The sequence below is a fragment of the Sus scrofa genome, chromosome 13 (genome assembly GCF_000003025.6).
Source record: "Sus scrofa isolate TJ Tabasco breed Duroc chromosome 13, Sscrofa11.1, whole genome shotgun sequence".
Taxonomy (NCBI): Eukaryota; Metazoa; Chordata; class Mammalia; order Artiodactyla; family Suidae; genus Sus; species Sus scrofa.
In genome coordinates this window covers 138,812,263-138,836,602 of record NC_010455.5, presented here as the reverse complement: position 1 = coordinate 138,836,602, position 24,340 = coordinate 138,812,263, and the positions used below count along the sequence as shown (strand labels likewise).

Genomic DNA, 24,340 nt, shown 5'->3' with positions numbered 1-24,340 from the left:
TAAAGGAGGAAGAGAAGCCCGAGAATGGATGAGGGGAAAAGACAGCGGCGAGAAGGAACCAAGAATCATTTTCTTTTTTCTTTTTTTTTTTTTTTTTTTTTTTTGGTCTTTTTGCCTTTTCTAGGGCTGCTCCAATGGCATATGGAGGTTCCCAGGCTAGGGGTCGAATTGGAACTGTAGCCACCAGCCTATACCAGAGCCACAGCAACCCGGGATCTGAGCAGCGTCTGCGACCTACACTACAGTTCACAGCAATGCCGGATCTTTAACCCGCTGAGCAAGACCAGGGATCGAACCCACAACCTCATGGTTCCTAGTCGGATTCATTAACCACTGCGCCACGACGGGAACTCCAAGAATCATTTTCTTTTGTCTTGTCTTGGCTTTTGCTCTAGGGACCAGATGGCAAAGCAGCTCTTCCCTCTAGAAAGAGGTCTATTTACTCCAGCATGGTTCCTTAGAGCGTCTGGAGTGTCAAGGCTGCGGTTTGGGGAAAAAGCAAGCTGGCTTTAGTTCCAGAACATTAGACACGCAATGAGGAAGCCTATAAATGGAGTGGCATGAAGAGCAGGTGGACCTCTCCCCTCCCTCCCTGCTATTTAATCGCAGAAGAAAAGCCTCCTTGCTCCTTCCTGAAACTCCTCCCTTTACACACTACTGGGACACACAGAGGGGCTTGCTGGAGGATTTATGGGGTGTTATGTCAAAATTACTAACAAGCGATACAGGTGGGGAGACAATGCTGGGGAGGAAGGCTTCCTAAAGGAATTGGCTTTTTAATTCTTATTGAATGGATTTCTTCAAATCATTCCCAAGGGCTCTCCAAGGGCAAGGAAAAGTGCTTTGGAGTGAGCAACCCAGGCTCTGAGAAGGGTACAACTGTCCCCTAATATAGCTAGAGTCTAGACTTCACCAGCTTCAATTTACCTTCTTGCTTCTGGCCATAGACAAGAAACTGAATTCCGGACTAGCAGGAAACACTTACCTTGCTGTTGAGTTGCTGAATTCTCAACTCCTTCTGGTGAATTTCCTTTAAGCTGTCATTGAGCTGAGTCCTAAGACGTTCTGTCTCATACACTAGGTTTTGTGATCCATCTAGGGAAGTGGATGTCTCTGGGGATACCTGCCAGGATACAAACACTGATGAAATTCTCTTCTAACATTGGTGACACCTAAATCCTTCCCTCCAGAAACTCTGCCCACCTCCCAGAAGTCATAAGATGGGTTGCCTAAGAGTGGCAGATGGGCACTTAGCTTGCAGGAAGCCGATACTCCTGGGTGGTAGTTAGCTCTGAGTAGCAATCAGCCTTGAACTTACTTGTCTTTGGTATTGCACTTTGAGGGTCTCGGTCTGGGACGAAGAAGATCTCAGTTCCCTCATAAGATTCTGCAGATGGCTGAGCTGCTGATCTTTATCTGCAATAGCCATAAGGTACTGCTCCTTCATTCTCCTCTCATGCATTTCCCAAGAACTCTTCTCCATCCTAGAAAAAAAAAAAAAAACATGAGACAGTCATAGGAAAAAATATACTTGCGAGACAAAGAACAAGTGCATATTCAAAGCAGTATTATGGGCTGTAGAGATGTAGCCAAGAACATACACAACCGGAGTGAAATTTATATTAAAAACAGAACTGTGCAGACGTTAAAGCAGAACTTATAAAAAGAATTGCAACTGGTGGGACGGGGGAAGATTTCATGGAAAAGCAGGCATTTGGTCTGAATTCTGAACAATGACTCAGGTTTCCATAATGGGAAAAGCATTCCAAGCTCAGGGAACAAACAGAACAAAAGGCACAAGAATGAATCTACAGAGTTTGGGCACTGTTGCAGTAGAGAGTGTGTAGAGTGGATAGAGCAGGAAATGAGGATGGAGAGGAAAGAAGTCAGCTCCTGTGAGGTACTGAACACCAGGCTAAATAAAATTTATTCTGTAAGCGAAGGGAAACCTGGTGCCATGGTGCAGCACAACGTCACAGTTATGAAAATGCAACTGCAGAGTCTGAAGGACTGGATTCAAATGCTGGTTCTACCATACACTAGGCATGGAATCCTGAGTAAAAGTTACTTAATCTCTCTGAGCCTTGTTGATAAAATGAGAATAAATAATCTAAGGATTAATTAAGGGTTAATCCTTCCTTAATCTGTGAGGATTAAGTAAAACATTGTATGTTGTGCATCAAACACAGAGCCTGGCACATCATAATCACTCAATAAATATTAGCTGCTGATATTTATTTATTCCCTGAATTTGGCTAATAGGGGAGGCTTCTATTTGACTCCAGCTACTCTTCTCTTAGTAAAACCTGCTTCTCTGTCATAATCTTTAGTTCTACTTCTCTCTACCCTATGCTTGAAAAAAAGAAACAAAACCTTAGGATTAAAACCAAACTTCCACAGCATCTTTTTACTTTGACCTGTACCCACATCTCTATTTTTCCCAATAATAAACAAGGTTTGTTTGAATTGCATCCAACGTTTTCATCTTTCTCTTTAAAAGGTAAAACAGATTCTTTTTTCCCCAAATGATATAAGCCAATTATGAAATAACCCTGCTTTGCTAAGAGGTGACTTGGATTACAGTCAAGTTTTTTTGTTTGTTTGTTTTTCCAAAAAGGTAGAGCTAAAACTCAGAAACTAAAATAATTTTACTACAAGGCCACAAGGCACAGGAATTTTCTAAAAACTTCTCTGATATTTGTCTGTGAAAAGCGAGAGAGAAAAAGGAGTGAGAATGCATAAGAAAGATTACAATCTTTCACAGAAAGCTTCAAGCTGCCTTTTTTTTTTTTTTTTTTTTTTTTTAAGATGGATTTAGAAGTTATGGTGAGGAAAATCCCTCAAATGGAGAAGAGGGGGCCATGGAACAAATCTGATGACTTAAGAGAACTCAGCCATAATAAGGCCTGTACCTCACTAAGACAGCACAGGAACCAGAGGAGAATGAAGCAAACTAGTAGCTACAAGTGGAAGAGAAAATTTACCTAATAAATCCAGGCTCTCAAAAAAAAAAAAAAAAAAAAAAATCCAGGATCTCCTGAACAAGATGTTCCAGCTTTTTCATGTTGGAAAGCTCATTTCTCCAAAGCATTTCAAGAGCAAAAGACAGGTGTCTTAAAGACACGCGCAAAGAAACTGGTTCTAAAGTCTGTGCATCAAATCTGTGCCCTCATTTTCTTTTTCTTTCTAAAAGTGAAGTAAAATGTCTTTCTGTCTCATGATGTACTCTCATTCGTTTGAAATATAATATTTCTATAAAAATGTTTTAAAAATGTTCTTCAAAACTGCTCAGTTGTGGAAGGTAAAGAGAGAAAAAGGTGGAAAGGGAAAAAATGAGGGAAGAAAAAATCGATCAAAAAAATCAATAGAAATAATTTTTTTCTCCCTCTTTTTCTCTTTGCTAAGCATCAACTTTATAAGGCAAATATCCTTTCAGAATGCTCTTTGAGGGGATTAAAGGGGAACAAATGGCTACAAAAACATGCATTTAGAGCTTTGCAGCCCTTCTTTGGTTTACACTAGCAAGTAGACACTTAATGTTTTTATAGTTCCAGGGGATCTGGAGTTAGTACGGGGGACATCAAGGTGACACTCTGTGTGCCCCCAATCACCTTCGGAGGGCCCTAACTTCGATGGCCAGGATTAACGTGCATCTGGAGGAAGATGATTTCCTGATGATGAATTGAGATTCTAAAATAATAAGCTGGGGCAGCTATCCCCCGACAGAAAAAAGGATGAGGTTGAAATGGAGCAATCCATCTTTCTTCTGAAGGTTCAATTCCAGAAAGAGTAAAGAGAAGAAATTTGTATTCCCAGAGAGCAAAAGTTCAGTTGTTTACCTTCCCTGCAATCATTCTTCTTCTTTTTTTTTTTTTTTTTTTTTTTTTTTGTCTTTTTGTTGTTGTTGTTGCTATTTCTTGGGCCGCTCCCGCGGCATATGGAGGTTCCCAGGCTAGGGGTTGAATCGGAGCTGTAGCCACCAGCCTACGCCAGAGCCACAGCAACGCAGGATCCGAGCCTCGTCTGCAACCTACACCACAGCTCACGGCAACGCCGGATCGTTAACCCACTGAGCAAGGGCAGGGACCGAACCCACAACCTCATGGTTCCTAGTCGGATTCATTAACCACTGCTCCACGACGGGAACTCCCATTCTTCTGATTAAAAAAAACAAAACAGTGTTCTTGTAATATCTGGAGAAGCTGCCAACTCCATGGAATAAGTGTGATATATTTGCACTTATAAGAATGTCGTTAAAGATGTTGAATATGACCATCTTTTGGATGTAATTTCACTCCATAAGACTTATTTTCTAATTATTTTTAATTACTTAATGAATTTTATTACATTTATAGGTGTACAACAATCATTGACATCCCATAAAATTTAATGTCCAAATTCTAAAAAGTGTTTTACTCTATCAACTGCTTAAGGTTTATTATGAAATATCACATTAGTAAAGTGCATGGCACCTAGGATCTGTGAAGGAACAAATCTACTGTATCTACACATGAAGAGAGCTCTCTTAGGTATTGGAGAAATGCAAATCAAAACTACAATGAGGTATCACCTCACATCAGTCAGAATGGCCATCATTAGTTAAGTCTACAAATAAATGCTAGAGAAGGTGTGGAGAAAAGGGAACCCTTCTACATTGTTGGTGGTAATGTAAATTGGTGCAGCCACTATGGAAAAAAGTATATAAGTTCCTTAAAAAACTAGAGTTGTCAGATAATCTAGGAATTCCACTCCTGGGAATATATCTGGACCAAAAATGTCAAAAAGATACACATATTCCTATGTTCACTGCAGTAGCATTCACAATAGCCAAGACACAGAAACAATCTAAATGTCTACTGACAGACAAACAGATAAAGAATATGTGGTACATATATACAAAGGGATATTACTCAGCCCATAAAAATGAACAAAATAACATCATTTGCAGCAACATGGATGGACCTGGAGATTATCATACTAAGTGAAGAAAATCAGAAAAAGGAAGACAAACACCATATGATATCACTTATATGTGGAATCTAAAATATGACCCAAATGAACCTATCTATGAAACAGAAACAGATTTACAGACAGAGAACAGACTTGTGATTGCCAAGGTGGGGGAAATGGGGGAAAGATGAACTGGGAGTCTGGGGTTAGTAGATGCAAACTATTATATATAGGTTGGATAAACAACAAGGTCCTACTGTAGAGCCCAGGGAACTATATTCAATATCTTGTGACAAACATAATAGAAAAGAATATGAAAAAGAACATATGTGTGTGTGTATGTGTAACTGAGTCACTCTGCTGTACAGCAGAAATTAATACAACACTGTAAATCAACTATACTTCAATAAAATAAATGTTTTAAAAAAGAACTCCCTTAGGGCTCTTTAATTTAATTAATTCCAATAATTAGTTTACTACATTGATATCTGTCATCATGGTAGCCCCTTTGTAACTTGATGGGAATCTAGACTCTCCCTCGTATTCTCTGTATTCATTTGTCTGTGTTTGTCTGTATCAGCAAGTAAGACAAAGCAGGAGACACTTAACCAGCAGCACTTTCCAACATGGTGATTCTCCTTTTAGTATTAAATTTTGGACGCTTTGAGTTTGATTTTACTAAGGCGGCATAAAGTAATAAAGTCCCAACAGTGAGGCTGCAAAAACAGGACTTGTCTTTATATACTGCTACGTACTTATTCTTCACCTTTTCTCTTTCGATCAAATTTATTTGAAACACTGAAGTAAAAAAACACCCCAAATTTCAGTTCCTATCATAATTTTTTTCTGCTCTAATAGAACCATATAGCACTGTTATTCATCTTTTTAAAAAATTTTTTTTATTTTTTTGTCTTTTTGCCTTTTCTAGGGCTGCTCCCGCAGCATGTGGAGGTTCCCAGGCTAGGGGTCCAATCAGAGCTGTAGCCACTGACCTACGCCAGAGCCACAGCAACGCAGGATCCCAGCCATGTCTGTGACCCACCACCATAGCTCATGGCAACGCCAGATCCTTAACCCACTGAGCAAAGCCAGGGATCAAACCCGCAACCTCATGGTTCCTAGTTGGATTCGTTTCCACTGCGCCATGACGGGAACTCCTAGCACTGCTATTCATCTTTATAAGACAAGGGCTTAGATTTCTGGATCCAGACAAGATGGAATAGATGCATTTCTCCCCATTCCTCCCACTAAGTATAGATAAAAACCCAAGGAATTATATATAAAAACAAACATAAGATGACTTGGAAAGATGGAGAAGAAGAAGAAGAAGCTCAGGACCCTAGGACTTGAGGGATGACATGGTGCTGACTTTGCTGGTTTTTCTTTTTTCAATTTTATATATCTTAAACTGGGTGAAGGAGGATCTTAGAACACCAATGAGTGCCAGGAAAAGTTCTCTTTCTTTTGTCAAAGGACAAGGAAGGGAGAGATGAGCAAGACAGAAATATCAATGACAATAACCATCCTATTCCAGGAGAATACCACAGAAAGACTAAAGTACCTTCCCATTAACAAACTCCTAAGTGGACAGACTAATTTCATCCTTGCCTGCAGGTAACTAGGTACACCTCATCCTCCCTGCTGGGTGGTGTCAGAAGAAACCAAGTGTATGCTGGACAGTCACCACCACCACCCAGTGGTAAAGAGGTATACCTCTCTCTGATCACCTCCACTCTCACCTCACTACAGTGCCTGTAGAGACAACATGTGGAGCCTGGACATCCACCACCACCCATAAGAAAATAAAATATTTTTCCCAGTTCCTGCACAGTAGTAACAGAAGAGGCCAGGAGGGAAGTTTGCAATTTGAGCACTAACCATGATAAACCACCCCTCTATAGTGTCAGTGGAGATTGAGTGGGGAGGCTGGATTTTCACCACTGCCCAGTGATAATAAGGTGCCCCCTCCACACCCCTCAGTGGTATCAACAGAGCCATGTGTGTAGCTTAGACTTCTACTCTCACCTAATAGTAATAAGCAGGGCTCCCCACTAACTGCAGTCTCCCCGGAAAACAGGTGGGGAGCCTGGACTTCTACCTCTTTCTGGCAGTATCAGGACACCAGCTTCCCCTAGGAGTATCAGTGAAGGGTGAGTAGGGAGCCCATGGATTTCACTTTTCTCTAGCAGTAAAGTAGCAGGGCTCCCCTTCCTCTGCTGGCCTGGTGTCAAGTGAAAGCCTACTAAAGATTTAAATAAGACTGAGTCTTACAATTTGTAAGACTTTAAAAGTTCAGGATACAACTGAAAATCATCATCATATTAAGAACCACAGAAACCACAACTGGATTAAGAAAAGAAAATCAATGGACTGCCATGTCAGAGATGACACAGATGCTGGAACTATATGTACATATGGAATTATAGAAGGGTGTTAAAGTAATCATCATTGAAATGCTTCAACAAGTAATTGTTAACACACTGGAAACAGATGAAAGCAGAGAAATCCTTGGCAAAGAAATAGAAGATATTAAGTAGAACTGAATGGAAATTTTAGAGCCAAAAAATATAATACCCAAAATAAAAAGTTACAATGGGCTCAGTAGCAGAAGGGAAGTAATAAAGGGGAAAAAAAAAATCAGTGAACTTGAAAACAAAAATAAAAATTACTAGATCTGGATAAAGAGAATAATAATCAATAAATTGCTTTCATATAGTAAAAAAGAACTTCTCAATGGAAGGATGAAACAAATAAACTGCAGCTGGGAGAAAATATTTGCAAGCCACATATCTGACAAAAAGCCTGTATCTAGAATATATAAAAGACTCTCCAAACTCAACAGTGAAAATTAACAAACCAATTAGAAAATAGACAAAACACACGAACAAATATTTCATCAAAAAGAATATATGGGAGTTCCCGTAGTGGCGCAGTGGTTAACGAATCCGACTAGGAACCAGGAGGTTGCGGGTTCGGTCCCTGCCCTTGCTCAGTGGGTTAACGATCCGGCGTTGCCGTGAGCTGTGGTGTAGGTTGCAGACGAGGCTGGGATCCTGCGTTGCTGTGGCTCTGGCGTAGGCCGGTGGCTACAGCTCCGATTCAACCCCTAGCCTGGGAACCTCCATATGCCGCGGGAGCAGCCCAAGAAATAGCAACAACAACAAAAGACAAAAGACAAAAAAAAAAAAAAAAAAAAAAAAAAGAATATATGGATGTCAAAGAAGCACATTAAAAAAAATTCAACATTAGTAGCCATTATGCAAATTAAAACCACAATGGAAAAGCATTGCATACCTATTAACAACTAAAATATACTTACAATATCAAATGCTGATGAAAATGCAGCATTTGATATTGAAACTGGATCACTGCATGTTGCTAGTACGAATATAAAATGATATGGCCATTCTGGAATACAGTTTTGCAGTTGCTTAAAAAAGTAAACATATGGAAGTTCCTGTGTGGTGAAAAAGGTTAAGGATCTGGTTCGGGCTGCAACTGTGGGACAGGTTTGATCCCTGGCCCAGGAACTTCCACATACTGAGGGTGTGACAAAAACAAAAACAAACAAAAAAACTAAACATAAACTTATCATACAACTTAGCTTTTGCACTTCTGGGTAATTATCTCCAAGAAATTAAAATTTATTGTCCACATAAAAGCCTATGCACAAATGTTTAGAGCAGCTTTATTAATAGCAGCTAAAAATTAGGAACAACACTATGTCCCTAAATAGATGAATAGCTTAAGCAGTACACTCATGCCATGAAATATTATTCATCAATAAAAAGAATGAAGTATTGATACACACAATGATGATGATGGATGTCAAGGGAATTACACATGCGTAAAGCTAATTATTCCTTACACTTCAAAAGGTTGCATACTTAAAAAAACATTCTCAGAATGACACAATTATAGAGATGGAGAACAGATTAGTGGTGGCCAGAAGTTAGAAATGGGGGGAGGGGAGGAGCACGTGTATAAACTATGGGACATGTTTGTGATGCTGAGGAAGTTGTGTATCTTGAGGTGGTGGTGGTTACCTGAGTCTACCCATACGATAAAGTTACAGAGAACTATATACATACTTGGTGAAATCTGCATAAGACCCTTGAGTCATACGTACCAACATCTATTTCCCAGTTTTGAAATTGTACTATAGTGATGTGAGGTGTTATCACTAGAGGAAACTGGATGAAGGTACATGAAAGCGCTCTACTATTTTTGTAACTTCCTTTAAATCTATAATTATTTCATAATTAAAAAAAAAAACTAAAGAAAAGGGTTAAAAAGCACGGATTACCATACCTGAGCTGATGCAGCTCATGCTGCCAAGAGAGGTTTTCCTGCCTGAGCTCTTCTTGCATAATCTGAAATGTTTTTGTCTTATCTTGATACTCCTGAAGTTGAGCCTTCAGTGGACGCAGCTCAGTGATTTCTTGGTTAATCTGTAAGTATTGCTGCTGCAGATTCTTCAACTCCTTCAGCTTTAACCAAAAGGAAAGGAAAGGGGTGATTCATCACATTTCACTCCTTCAGCTATAGGTCAGCAACAGCTCCCTGCTAAGTCAGTCAACATCACAACAGACAAGCAGTACCTAACAGTCCACTGACATCACGGCAGCATGAATCCCTAAAACGGTGAAATACACGCAGCCAGGCTGGTGGGAATCTCCCCACAGAATGGTCACTAAGGCTGCAGGGCCTGACCACTCCTGTACTTTCTACCCCAGCCCCGTGGCCCTGAGGTCCTAAGCTGACTCCAGATCTACTTCTCTGAGATGGGACAGACTTAAAGGACTTATGGTTTCTTGGTGGGTAAGTCCCTAGAAAAAGAAGTGTAAAGATAAATCGGCTTTATATTTAGCCATGTACCTTAGCTAGGCTTCTAAACTTTCTTACATGGTTATCAACCTTAATTCTAGCTTAGCTGATGTTGATTATAAAGAATGAGGTGATGCCCAGGCCCAGTGTTAAGAGCAGTTTGAATTTGCAATCAGCTACTCTACCCACATAGTATGTGATCCTATGCATGTTCCACTCAAACTCTAAGTCTTAATTTCCTTCACTTATAAAACGAGAATAATTATATCATCCCTCATAAAGATTATGAGAACTCAACAAGAAAATTAATGTGCTCTACACATAAAAGTTAGTGGCAGTGATGATATGATGATGATGAACTTGCCTTTAATTAGCGAAACTGCTTGTCTATATTTCAGACATATCTTCTAACTCTTTATCCCCAATATTCATTAAGATTTTGGTAGTAAGAAATAATGTCAGGACCTCTGGGCAAAGGGAGGGGTCTTGTATACACATCTCTTTCACCCACTCTGGAACATCACTAAAGCTACAATAAAGGCATCATTTTATAAGCATAAAACATAAGAACAAGAAGAACAAGAGAGGAGTCAGCAGCAACAAGATTAATTCTGGAAGCTGAAAAGCAGGTGCATAAATGTTAACTGACTTAACAGATCTGGGAAAGGCACGTTTAAAGAGCTGGCAGTAGGGAAAGCCAAGAACCAATAGAACTTACTCTTCAGAATCTTCAAAAGGCTCAGCAATTAACAGCATCAGGTATCTCTGGAAAAGATGGTGATGGGGGTAGGGAGGAGGTGATAGCTGAAATGAGGATTAGGTGAAAGCTGCTTAAGAAAACAACCACAGCCCTAAATTCCTTCTTGGTTCCACACTTTTTGTTACTCCTACAAACAACGAGAATTTTATTTTCCAGAAAAGGTTAAAAGAGTGTCTCTGGATATGGAATGCGAGGCACAGTTGAAGGTAAGGGTATTGCTCTAAAACAAGGGTGATTGAGTGTATGCTTTCTGAATGCTTTAAGCCTTTCCTATACTCAGCTTGCAGAGTGCTGGCACACAGGCTTTTATCATCCATGCGAGAAATGAGATCTTCTCTAGAAAATCTGACCAACCCAGGAGGACCTAAAGATATCAAAATGGGGATTACCCACAAAATTCAGCAAGATCACCTTGCAAAGAAAAGCACAGTTGGCAAGACCACCCACAAGCTTTTCAGCCTCCTCTCAAATGTGAGGAATAAACCAAGGATTAACCTTCTCCTGAAGAACAGCTAACATTAAGGCAGGGATAAAAAGAAATTAGAAGAAAAGTAATTCAGAAGAGATTAGCAGAAGAAAGAACGTCATAGACTCAAAGGTTGAAGAATACTGGAAATTAGAAACATTATAGCAGAAATAAAAATTATAAAAAAGAAAAAAAAAACCCATCATGAAAACTTTTCAAAGAACGAAACTACCACTACTATTCTTGGAAAGATAAATTAATAAAATATATCCATAAGACAAAAAAAAAAAGTCTTTAGAAATCAGGAATACGATAGCAAAAAACTTCAAAATAGAATTTATAAGATGAAAGTGGGAAAATCTTCTCAGAGCATAGCACAAAGAATAGAAAAGGTAAAAAAAAAAAAAAATTATAGAACCAATCCTAAAGGTCCTACATTTGAGTAACAGGATTTTCAGGGGAAAAAAAAAAAAAAAAAAAAAAAAAAGAGAAAAAGGATGAGGGAAGTGGTAAAATAGAATTCAAAAGAATTTCCCCAAATTGGCGAGCACGGCTTATTACATTCAAAGGACTAGATAGAATGATGAATGAAAACAGACCCACACCAAAGCACATTATCATGAACTCTCAGAACATACAGGACTAAGATCCTATAAAGAGTAGATACTTGAACAAGCAGGGGTTGGGGCACCAGCCCTCTGTGAAACTAAAAATCCCAGTGTACTTTATAGTTGTCCCTTGGTATATATGGTTCCTCTGTCTCTGTGGCTCTGCATCCACAGAGTCAACCAATCCCTGATGGTGCATTACTGTGGCATTTACTATTGACAAAAAATCCATGTGTAAGTGAACTCATGCATTTTAAAGCTGTGTTGTTCAAGGCCCAACTGTATTTCCAGAAAGAGAGCGAGGAAAGATGAGGAGGGAGGGGAGAGACAAAGATACATCACATACAAAGAATTAAGGATCGGAATAGCTTTAGCCTTTGAACCACAATGTAAGCTAAAAGGAAACAGATCAAGGTTGGCACAATTTTGAAGATAAATTATTTTCAGCCTAGAATTCTATAGTCAGCCAAACCATCAATCAGGAATAAGATGAAAAGATATTTTCAAAAAACTTACCTCCCTATATCTTTTCTTAGAGAGGCACTAAATGATTTATTCCAACAAAATGATGGCACAAAACCAAGATGAGGAAAATATGGAATACAAGAAACAGGAGCTCTAACTCAGGAGAGAAATGAAAGGAGATAGTCTATAATGAAAATTGTGTTCTAGGACTATGGGACAACTCATTCCTATTAGAGTTTAAAAAAGACTTCAAGAGAATTTTCTACCTAAGACAAAATAGATAGGAATAAATATCTTGAGAAAGCACAAATACATTGAGAAGCACAAAGAAAACTGAGTAACAACAAAAACACAGTTAACTCCAGGAAAAACAGAGATGTTGAGGAAAATAAAAGTAACTCGTGTCTCAGGTCTAAGAGCATTTGCAGTCATAAAAAATGAATATCGATTTAATCAAAATTAAAATGAAATTACATCAGGAGAATGGGGTAGGGGCTGTATATTGAAAATGGGTGAAAATACTGTGGAAACAGGGGAAGTAAAGAGAACTAAACCCTGTTAGCATAAAAGAGTCAATGGCTAATGCAAAGGATGAAAAGCCAAGACGCACTAAGCACGATGTTTAGACACTGAGAAAGCACCAAATTAATAAAAAAGTTGAAAGCAAATTGCCTCAGAAGGAAAAACAGGGTTTGGAATGCTACTGTTTATTTATCATATCAAACACTGTAGGATTTGGTGACATTAAATATTTGTGCATAGTTTTATTTTTTTATACAAAAACTAAAATAAAGATATATTTTAGTTTTAAAGCAAACGTACTCTTTATGTAGTCCACTCATTCCCCCAGCCCAGATATTCTAAATGCTATCCTTGGAACAGACCATATCAGAAAGCTGTGTGTCTGGGACTGCATTTTAGCCACTTGCAGAGGTAGGTACCTTTAGTGAATTATACAAAATTCTTTCACTATGCACTCACATCAAGGGATGTCTAAATTAAAACCCTATAAAACAATTATCATGCTTATGTAGAGAAGTAAAAAATGCTTCACAACTTCATAGTGTCCTCTCTATGGAAACAAGAGATTTCTTGCAGATAACTATTCTTATCTGTTCCAACTAGTTTTCCTTTCTTCTTTTTCCCTAAAATATGGACACTACAGTTCTTACACATAGTTTTATAATTCCCTACTTGTGATGGCTGCCAGAGCTCAGAGCAAAATTAGTGGTACATCTTTCTAATAGGGTATTGTGATATCTCCTTGGGACACTAAACTCACTCCTGGTTTAATCTTTCTCTCTCCTAGTTTTCTCTTCCTTCCTAGTTTCTTATATTATCTTGAAAAACTATTTATATCTTTAAATGCTACCTCAAATCATTTTCAGAATGAAATGAGTATAGACAACCAAATGAGCACCTCTAGAGATCTGCTCTCCAGCCTTTAGAGTAGGAATTGCCAAAGTGCTTCATTTGATTATGGGAAAGTCCTGAGGAAGTTTGGACAGATATAAAAACTCCGGCATGTTTTCAGAGTTGTTTGTTAAGCCCTAGTAGAATTCCCTGGGCTAATTACTTGCCAATTAGACCCTCAGACTTTATTTGGGAAAATCCCCCTTGACTACCTAAGAAGAGGACCAAAGTAATCTAAGTTCCTTTCAGATCTAGCTTATCTCTAGGGTTGCCCTGAGGGAAAGGAAGCATAGCACTGGCAGAGGTGACAACCTGCTGGCCTAAGCTGAGTGTTTAAACTGATAGTGGTTAAAAGTTATCACACATTCAGCCAGTTACTAAAAGACTAGAAACTTCAGTGCTCATGAGACAGACTGAGAATAAGATACACGCAAAAGAAGAGTTGCTGGATAGTGAACAATACACTCAGTAAGAATGCAGAAGGTCCTCGGGAGACTGCGGCAGACCCTCGTATGCAATATCACTGAGTCAGACTGTCAGGCCTTCATGTGCTTTATAACCCTGTCTAGGCTTTATGATTCGTTCACGGCAGATGCAAAAGCTTCAGTCTCAAAAGTTCCTGTAACTTCCCAACATGACAAATTTCACAAAATGAAATTGTAGGAGTTCCCGTCATGGCACAGTGGAAATGAATCCAACTAGCAACCATGTGTTTGCGGCTTCGACCCCTGGCCTCACTCAGTGGGTTAAGGATCCCATGTTGCCGTGAGCTGTGGTGTAGGTCACAGACAGGGCTCGGATCCTACGTTGCTGTGGCTGTAGCGTAGGCTAGCAGCTGTAGCTCTGATCCAACTCCTAGCCTGGGAACTTCCAAATGCCATGGGTGCGGCCCTACAAAAGCCAAAAAAAAGAAATTGTGAAACAGTGTTTTCAGTAATAACCACACATATAGAGAATGCCCATCAATTGTTGATTAGCTTCCATATGATTAACTACCCTTTTACTAAAAACTGTGAGATATACAAACAAGTTTAAGACACGACACTTAATTATCAGGAGTTTGCAATTTAATTGGGAAAAAATAAGGGTATAGAACTTAAGTGCGTGCGTGCACGCACCACACACACACACACACACACACACACACACACACACATACACACACACCCTGAGGCAATACGGGACAAAGGAAAAGACAAGCACTAGGGAAATACAAAGGTAATAGAGAATGGCATAATCTGGAAATGTAACCAGAGGATTTGAGCTCTGGGGCAACCTTTAAAAAGTAGGAAATAAGTCAGAAAGAGAAAGGCAAATACCAAATGATATCACTTATATCTGGAATCTAATATAGGGCACGAATGAACCTTTCCACAGAAAAGAAAATCATGGACTTGGAGAATAGACTTGTGGTTGCCAAGGGGGAGAGGGAGCGGGAGGGAGTGGGGTGGATGGAGAGCTTTGGGTTAATAGATGCAGACTATAGCCTTTGGAATAGATTAGCAATGAGATCCTGCTGTGTAGCACTGGGAACTATGTCTAGTTGTGGAGCATGATAATGTGAGAAAAAAGAATGTATACACGTATGTGTAACTGGGTCACCATGCTGTACAGTAGAAAAAAAATTGTATTGAGGAAATAACAATAAAAAATTTGTTTCAATTAAATAAAATAAAAAGTAGGAAATATTTGCCCAAAAAAAGAAAATGGAGAGGACATTTTGGTTGAGAGGATGATAATGTGGGTGAGTAGATTAGTTTGGCTGAAATGAAGAGAATGAGTAGGGAAGCAGTAAAAGGGAAGGCTGGAAAGAGAGGCAAATGTAAACTGCAGAACCATAAATCCAGACTGAGAGGTTTGGATCCTAAGCATATTCTAGAGATCGAACAATATTTAAAGGTTATTGAGCAGGAAAGTAATAAGAAGGTAGTTTAGGAAAATTTACTCAGCAATGATATATGTAACGTATTAGAGGGGTGACAAATTGGGAGCAGCAATATTACCATTTAAGGGTAAGGTGTTAAGAACTTATCCTAAGGTGTCGATGGAAAGGAAAAATATTTGATGCACACTGTGAATAAAGAAATGATAAACCCCAGGATCCCTCCTCAAGGATCTACTGTACAAGGGGAATAGAGCCAACCTTTGTAATAACTGTAAATGGAAAGTAACCTTTAAAAATTGTATAAAATTAAAAAAAAAAAAGAAATCACAGACTCTGATGATTAAATGAAATAAAATCACAGACAGTTAGGAGCCTTAGGAAACAGAAGAACATTGCTACGATTTATATGGAAATTTTATATGGAAATTTTAAAATGCTGGCTTGGCTTGTAAATATCCAGCAGACAAAAATGTAGAAGAAAGGTTGAGAGAATTTAGGCACCAGTTTTTACAACAGATAAAAATAGTAAAACAATTTACTGAATGAAACATACCTAATTTAAAATCTATCCTAATAGCATCCAGGAAAAAAATTTTGACTTAGAAGATAATCAACACCTGGGAGCTATGGATTACAGCTTTGAGGTATATACTGTCCTGATGACGATCTTTTGTATTTGTGTTCTAAAAACAATGTCAAAAGGTTAAGCTTCTACAGCAAAGGTAGCTAAACCGAAACGATTTTTAAAATGTAAATAAATATGCCTAAATTGTACCAATGTCAAAATCACAGCTGAAAAGGGGGTGGGGGTTATTCAGACTATAAAAAGAAAAGATTGTCTATAAATATTCAATATTCAATGGAATATGAATGAACACATTGAAAAAAAAATTGCCTAAGACTTTACAGTTAGGAGAAATGATGTTTTTTCCCCTAGTGCTAATCTTAAAAACTAGACTTTTCATCCTCTGGAATTAAAAATGGAAAATCCAGCCTTTTGAAGCTTTATTTATTTCCTATTTTGCTTAAGCATAAGGGCCTGACAGAGTTAAGAAACTCAGGAAAGTGAAGAGAGTAATATCACAAAGTAGAATCCCTAAACAGCCTAGCTGGGATCATGGAATTCCAGTTTTTGTCTCTAAATCTTCTTCTTTTTTTTGTCTGTGCCCAGAGCATGTGAAAAGTTCCCGGGCCAGGGACTGAACCCAAGCCACAGCAGTGACCCAAACTACTGCAGTGACAACTGTACGTTTTCAGAAAAATAAGGCCTGGATTCAAATGCTGGATTCAATTACTTCCAAAAGCAGTAAAATTTTAACATTATATCCCTTATCTTTCTCTCAGATTTAAAAAAAAAAGTTGAGTAATTACAGGGAAGTGGGTAAATGGTTCAGTATGCAAATAAAGCTTTACTAAGCAGCCATTTAAATGTATTTAAATGAACCCTTTTTACATTGAACTCCCACCCCCCCTTATTTTGGCCACCCCTCAGCATATATGGAGTTCCCAGGCCGGGGGTCAGATCCGAGCCATGCTGGTGACTATGCCACAGCTGTGGCAACGCCAGATCCTTAACCCACAGTGCCAGGCTAGGGATTGAACCTGTGACACAGCATGGCAGAGACACTGCTAATTTCATGGAGCCACAGCGGGAACTCCACATTGGACATTCTGTTGACATATTAGGGTCGAGTTTACATATGAGATAAGCTGAATCCTCTCTACCCTTAATACCACCAGATTTTGCTAAACTGTCACAATAAGAAGGCTCTAAGTGATCCCTATGCTTTCATTCAATTAAACTATGACAAATTCTGTGTGTGTATCAAGTATATAAAACAGCTCTCCATCTTTTAGTCCTTTTATAACCAATGGAAAGTTCTGTGCAAAGGAAATTTGTAATCTTTCTTAAGATGGTAATGGCAGATTTATGGAAATTTAAACAATGCTTCTGTGTTTCTCTAAGACCAAAAAGAATCTGTGGGATGTATAACATCGTCCCAGAGTACCCAGAAAATACGAATACATTTTTGGGGGGTCACTTTCTATAAAAGTGAAAATCAATTTAAAGAAAGATTCAAAAACTCTCAAACGCAGATTTGAAAGAGAAAACTGGACACTCACTAGTCGGTCTCGGTCATTTTGGAGTGATGACATAGCTTTTTTTAAACTCTGTACTTCAGCTGGGCTGGTTGTGGGTGGGGCTGCAGACCTCTGCTTCCCTTCCTCTGTCTTGCGGAATTTCTCCAGTTCATTCAGCAGGCGATCTCTCTCGTTCTGCAGACTGGCCATAGCCCTGGAAAAGGACTGCACTTGGTTGTAAGAATCTTCTAGCTGTGAGGACAAGTGAAGCAATTGCTCATCTTTGGAAAGAAGCTGCTGGTTAAGTCTCTCAAGGTGGGGTGAGCTGTCATCCCCAGTGGAGTGCACCGGAAATGCAGCTTTAGAAACAAGAACCTCTCTCTCCCTGCCTGAGAGGCCCTGTTCTTCTCTCAGCTGTGCCAGCTCCTTCAGACTGGCCTCATATTTCCTTTTCAGGCCTTCAAGCTCCTCATTTGCGTGATCTCTACTATTTTGCAGGGAACTCATTGACTTCCCGAAAGACTGGATTTGTGCTGTGAGATCTTTATTTTCTTTGGTGACCGCAAGCAACTTCTGTTCCATCTCCACCAGATCCCTTGCAAGCTCTGCCACCCTCTCCTCTGCTGTTTCAGTTTCATTTCGCATTATCCCGGCATCATGATGAAGATGCTTTAGTTCTTTCTTCAGTTTATCTTCAATTTCATCCACCTTCTTGGCAGCTTCCTTCTGAACACGAACCAATTCCTCTTCCAGCTCTGTAATTCTCTTCTGAGAGGAAGAAAGAGTAGTACTTAACTTCTGTACCTCTTCTTCTTTTACTTTTAATTGGGCCTGAAATATTCCTAAAGTACCTTCTTCTTGCAAGGCTGTCAACTGTTTCTTTAGCTGGGATATAGATCCTTTCAAGCTCTCAATCTCTTTGGATAAACCTTGCTTCTCCTCCTGTAGAGCAAGAGAGGACCTCTTCAGCTCCTCCTTCGCTTCCTCAGACTCCTTGAGTTTTTCTTCTAATTTGGTATACTCACTTTTCAGCTCCTTAGTCTGCTGAAGTTGAGCTTCAAGGAGCTGCTTTTGCTGACAGTCCTTCCTTGCTATCACTTGGTTCAGGTCTTCTCTATATTGGATCAGCTCTGCATCGAGCTTGGCGTTCTCAGAATTGAGATCATCCATATGACTCCTTAAGCATCGAATTTCTTCCTTCAGCTTATTATTCTCGGTAGCAGCATCTTGGATGAGTTGGTCTTTTTCCAAGATCACCGAGAGATGTCGCTCTTCCAGCTGTTGGTAGTCACTTACGATGCGATCTCGGTCATCTTGGAGAGAGGACATGGATTTAACGAAGGAATTCAGCTGAGCCTTCTGCTGCATGTTCTCCTTTTTCATATTTTTCAGTGATTCCATAAGCTGATTGGTTTTGTCAACAGCTTTTTTGTTCTCCTCTTCTAGGACAGTATTCTCCTCTTCCTCCTGGGACAGTAGATTTTCTAATTCTTTAATTTCTTTATCATGCTGCTGATGCAGTTCAGCAACAGCTACTTGGATTGCCTGTTCCTTGTCAGAAAGCAGACTTATAATCTTTTGCTCTTTCATGTTTATTTCTTCATGCAGCCTACTGGTCAGTTGCCTAGAGGCCTGAAGATCAGTCTCTAGCTGTTCATAATTGAACTTACAATTTTGGATATCAGCCTCTTGCTGCTTTATGATGCCTTCCAAATGTTCTTTATTTTCCTTATATTTTTCTAAAGAGTTATTTAAATCAGTTGACTGGTCTCTGAGGATCTTAAATTCCGATTCCAACTTAGCTAGTTCACCCTGAGAACTATGGTATAGGTGTCGAGTCTCTTCTAGCTGAGATAAAAGTTCTTTGTTTTCCCCCTGTAGAGTGTCACAGACCTTCTGCTGAAGCTGGACCTCTGTCTTGGCTTTGGACTCCCAAGTCTGTTTGTCATGCTCAAGCCTAGAAAAAAAGAAAGGTCGCTAAATACATATTTTAAGGGAAAAGTACTTGTGTGATGCCTAAGCAACACATTCTACATGTACTCAGATCTATAAATGAATAAATATTCATAATTAAAAGTGCTCATCTTTTTAATAAACAGATATTAGTTCTACTGAACGCTCTGTATTAAATGTATATTGCACCTCAGAATTCATATATTTAAATCATAAACTCCAAAGTATGTTGCTAATTTAGTGATATGACTTTGGACACTCTAAAAAGTGTCCCCAATTTTGCTTTATTTTGCTCTAGAAAAGCTATTGTCTGGCCACCTAAAGGAATAATATTGGTATGAGAGACAATGAGGAAATATGTTCCAGAGCAGAAGAATCCTACTAAAAATGGAAGAGTATAAGGTAGGAGAAAGATTATTAGCTCTTGAGTTTGAAACATGATATAAAATAGGAGTTTGTGGAGTTCCCTGGTGGCTCCATGTGTAAAGGATCCACTGTTGTCACTGCTGTGGCTTGGGTGCTGCAGTGGTGCAGGTTTGATCCCCGGCCCCAGAATCTTCTGCATGCCACAGGTGCGGCCAAAAACAAACAAACAAACAACAAAAAAAAAATTGGAGTTTGAGGAAAATAACTCTAGCATGCATATACAGTATGAACTGATGTGGAATACAAGAAAGAGAAAAGAGAAGATCATTTCAGAGGCTAAGGCAATAATTTGAGAGTACAATAATTTGTGCTATGGTAAAAATTCAGACAGGGATAGCGGAAATGAGAAGAAAGGGAGAAATTCAAGAGATCTCTCAAGAGAAAGATGGGTAGAGAAGCAGATATAAATTTTTCATGTTAATACAAGTTATAGCAGAAGGTCACTTGCAAAAAGAGAGCGACAGAAGTGGGAAGAAATAGAAGAAACAGAGGCAGAAGTGAGAAGAAATAGATCTTCTGGGGGAATTTAAACTATAATTAATCTCATAATATTAAAGGGAAGAGAAATAGTTTAAACAGAGGCATTCTTGTCTTCAATTACCTTTGGAAGGGTAAAAAATGCTATTCATTTACCTGGAAATGTTGATCTTCAGTTCCTCCATATGGATGGACATCTGCCTAAGCTGATCCTTCAGAACACTGCAATTCTCCTCCTTAAGTCTAATTTCTTCTTCTTTGGTTTGAATAGCATCACTGAACTTCCTCTCCCATTTCTTGGCTTCATCTATCACCCTGTCCCGATCATCCTGCAGGGAAGACATGCTCTTGGTGAAAGCCGCAAGCTGGGCCACCGTACTATCCAAGTTTTCCTGAAGCTGTTTAACTTCCTTGTCTTTCTTGGTCAAAGTAACCTGCATCTCTCCAAATGTCTCCTCTAAGTGGATTTTTTCTCTACGCAAAGCATCCAGTTTTTCTTGCATATTCTTCTTCTCTTTCAGGTGCTTCTCTTCTACCTGCTCCAGTCTTCGCTCAAGATCTTCATCCTTTTGTTTCATTTGGCTTTTCACTGATTCTTTATTTGACTGAAGCTCCTTTTTCAACTTGAGATTATCTGCTAGGACCCTTGCTGCTTCACTTTGAGTGTCATCTAGCAGTACTTTGAAGCTAGCTAATTCTGTTTCTGCCTTCCTGCGATCTTCCTTGGCGTGAGCCAGATTTTCCTTGGTTATTTCTAAATCTTTTTGGGATTCAGCCTGAACAAATTCTAGCGCCTTAACGGTTCTCTCCAGAGCACTAATTTTCTCTTGATACCTGATGCAATCCTTCTGCAGCTGCTTTACTTCTTGTTGTTTTTCTTTTAACAGCTCCTGAAGTTCCTTTGCATGGCTTTTATTGCCAGGTCCTTTCTGAGCACCTTGTATTTTCTCCATATATTCCTTTCGTATTTCTGATTCCACCTTAGTTTTCTCCTTGACTAACTGCTGCTTTTCTTCTTCCAATTCACTCACACACTTTTTAAGGTTCTGCATTTCAGATTCTAGTTGCTCATTTTTGATTTGGGCATCTGTAACATCTTGATAATAATTCCCAATGCTTCCATTAAGTTCTGCTAATTGATTCATAAGCCTCTCTTCTAAATCATCTTTCTCTTCCTCTGCTGTCTCCTTTAGCTTGGTAACCCTGACAAGTTCTTCTTGGATTTGCTGATTTAACAGGTTTATTTTGGTTACCTCTTCCTGGAGCATTTTTAGGTCACCATCCTTTGCGGATATCTGACTCAATAAAGCATCTCTCTCATTTTCTAAAGTCTGGTTAAATTCCTTGTCTTTCTGTTTGTCCTCCTCTAATTCAGTGATTCTTTCTTTCAGCTGATCAATCTGCTGTAGGTAGTTATTAATTTCATCATGTAAGCTGATATTCTCACTTACATCAGGCTTGGCATTGTCCTCAAACAGAATGGATTCTGAATTTTCAGGCCTTGTGCTCATACTTGGAGAGTCTTGCTCATCAGCCTCTTCTGGAACAGACTGGGTTGCTTTTTCAACAACATCTATTTGGTTACCATGCTTCTCAGTGGCCTCCTGGCTAGCTTGTTTCGATACATTACCTTCTATCTGATGCTTTAAATCTTGAACCTCTTTACTTAAAGAGTCCTTCTCAGTCATTAACACCTCAAACTCCTTAGACAGGGTTTTATACTCTGTTTTGACCCTTTCTAGTTCCTCCTTCATGTCAGAATTGGAAGAAAGAAGTGCTTCCATACTGTCTTTAGGTATACCTCCTGCAGGGGGTACCTCTGCTCTAAGCCGGTCATTTTCTTCTTCCAACTCTAGGATTTTTTGCTGTTTAGATTTTGCAAACTTTCTCATCTTTTCTTTCATCTCTTCCATTTCCTGTTCAGCTTCCTGCAACTGCTTTTCTGTCTCTTTCTTGTTTGCTTCTAAGCTTCTTAACTTGCCGTATAGTTCTTGCTTCTCTTGCCTCACAGTTTCCACCACATGCTGAATCCTTTCTGCCTCATTGCTAACATTCTCATAGGACTGCAGAAGAATTTCATATTCTTTCTGTAACTCTTTGTGTTTCTCTTGCCACTCAGTGCTTTCTGCAATCTTAGAACATTTCAAAGATTCAATTTCCTTCACTAAGTTTTCCTTGTCTTCAGTAAGACCCTCCAGAGCTAATTTCAGACTTTCACAAGAACCATTGAGACTTTGATTTTCCATTAAAGATCTGTCCATTTCTGCAATGAGTTTGTCTCTTTCTTCCTGAAGAAGAGCTAACTTCCCTAAGAATGTATCTTTTTCTGTATTTTGAGCGGAAACTTGGTTTTCCAAATCTGCCAGAGACTTAGTGAGATGTTCAATGGCCTCTCTCGCCAAAGACAACTCCTCCTGGAGACCTTTGTTTTCTTTTAGTGCTTCTTTTCGGGAAATAAGGGCAGCCTGCAGTTTCCGCTGTATTTGTTGCTTTGCTTTAGTTTCTTCTCCAGTCTCATCTGGTTTTTGCTTCATTTCACAAAGCTCCAGCTGTAACTGCTTTAGCCTCTCATCATGTTCTTTGGCTTGCATTTCCAGCTGTGTACGCAGAGCCTTCATTAAATCCTCTTGATCTCTTATCTCTGCCTGAACTTTAGTAAGGGCCATTTCCTTCTCGCTCAGCTGTCCAGAAAGGTATTTAACTTCTTCCTCCTTTTTGCTTATGAGTTTTTGGAGTTCATCTAGTTCAGGCTGTAATTCTTTTAAATGTTCTAATCCAGCAATTTCTAGTTGACTGCTTTCCAATTTCTGCCTCAGGCTTTCTGCATGGGCTTCAGCTTCATGGGACGCTGCCTTCAGACTTTGGATTTCCAAATCCTGTTTATTTATCTGCTCTTGTAACTGAAATACTTCTTCTGCTTTTTTAGTCAGCTCACCTGTTGTAGAGCTAAGCTTCAACTCTAACTCTTCTTTCTCAGCCCCTATTTCTTTCAGCTGGGCCTTAATCTGGGCAATAACAGCAGTATTGCCCTGGAGCACATCTGTATTTCCAGGACGAGGAGGCCAATCTGAGCACAAGTCAGACTCTGAAACAGGGTGAGCAGGTTGCTGCTCTGTGGCTTTGTATAAAGGCTCTTCTAAACCTTGAGTGGGAGAGCCTGTTTCCTGCTGGCCATGGCCTGGGAGTTTTCTGTCCATAGACTCCCTTATTTGAACCTGGAGTTGCCTTAGTTGGTCCCCAATGTCCTTATTTTCCTTGCTTTGCTCATCAAACTGTTCTTGCAGGTGATTAAAGTCATCTTTCTGTTGCTTCAGCTCCTCCCGAAGATGTCTTTCCTTCTCCTGTGCCTTTTTTAGAATCGCCTTGCGAGAGGTTAATACTTCCTGTAGCTTCTTTTGAAGTTGCTCCTTTTCTTTTTCAAGGTCCGCTATTTTTTCTTCCAGTTCTGGTTTCCAGTGTTCTCCACTACCTGCAACAAGCGGACTGATGGCCACTGCTTCTTTTACAGGTGCAGCTGAGTCTCCGTCACCTGCATCCTTGGTACCTGTGGTTAACTTGTGGATAACTGCTTGGTTTTCAATGATTTCTGCTTGGAGCAGATCTATTTGGCTTGTCTTCTCTTGCAAGTTCTGATTCATCTGTTTGACCACAGCCTGTAACTGTTCTTCAGCTGCTGCCTTTTCTTCCAAATCCTTCCTTACATGCTCTAGTTCCACTTCCTTCTCAGATATTACCTGTTTCAATGACCTTTCTACTTCTTGGCACTTAGAAGTCACATATTTTTCTACGTCTTCTTTGCCTTCTTTATCTTCCTCCATTTCTCTCCTCTCACTCTCATTGAGTGGGATCTCTTTCCTGGGTTCATCTTTCACTTTGGCCAATTCCTCTTCTAATCTACTGACTCTTTGAAGAAGTTCCTTTCTGTTAATAAGAGCAGCCTGGAGCTTTCTCTTTCTCTGCTCACTTTCCTTCTTCACAAGGTCTAATTCATGCTGAAGTTCTTCTTTACTTATAAGCCCTGCTGGGTC

The 24,340-nt window shown here is 39.4% G+C and overlaps 1 protein-coding gene across 1 annotated transcript in view; it reads right to left on the bottom strand.

Moving 5' to 3' along the window:
• GOLGB1 (golgin B1) overlaps window positions 1-24,340 on the bottom strand; it is a 92,452-nt gene that overhangs the window by 10,652 nt on the left and 57,460 nt on the right. Inside the window, 5 exon segments of the mRNA XM_021070274.1 lie at window positions 986-1,123; window positions 1,319-1,484; window positions 9,262-9,440; window positions 17,499-19,413; window positions 20,469-24,339. Of these exon segments, the coding sequence (XP_020925933.1) occupies window positions 986-1,123; window positions 1,319-1,484; window positions 9,262-9,440; window positions 17,499-19,413; window positions 20,469-24,339 (6,269 nt within the window).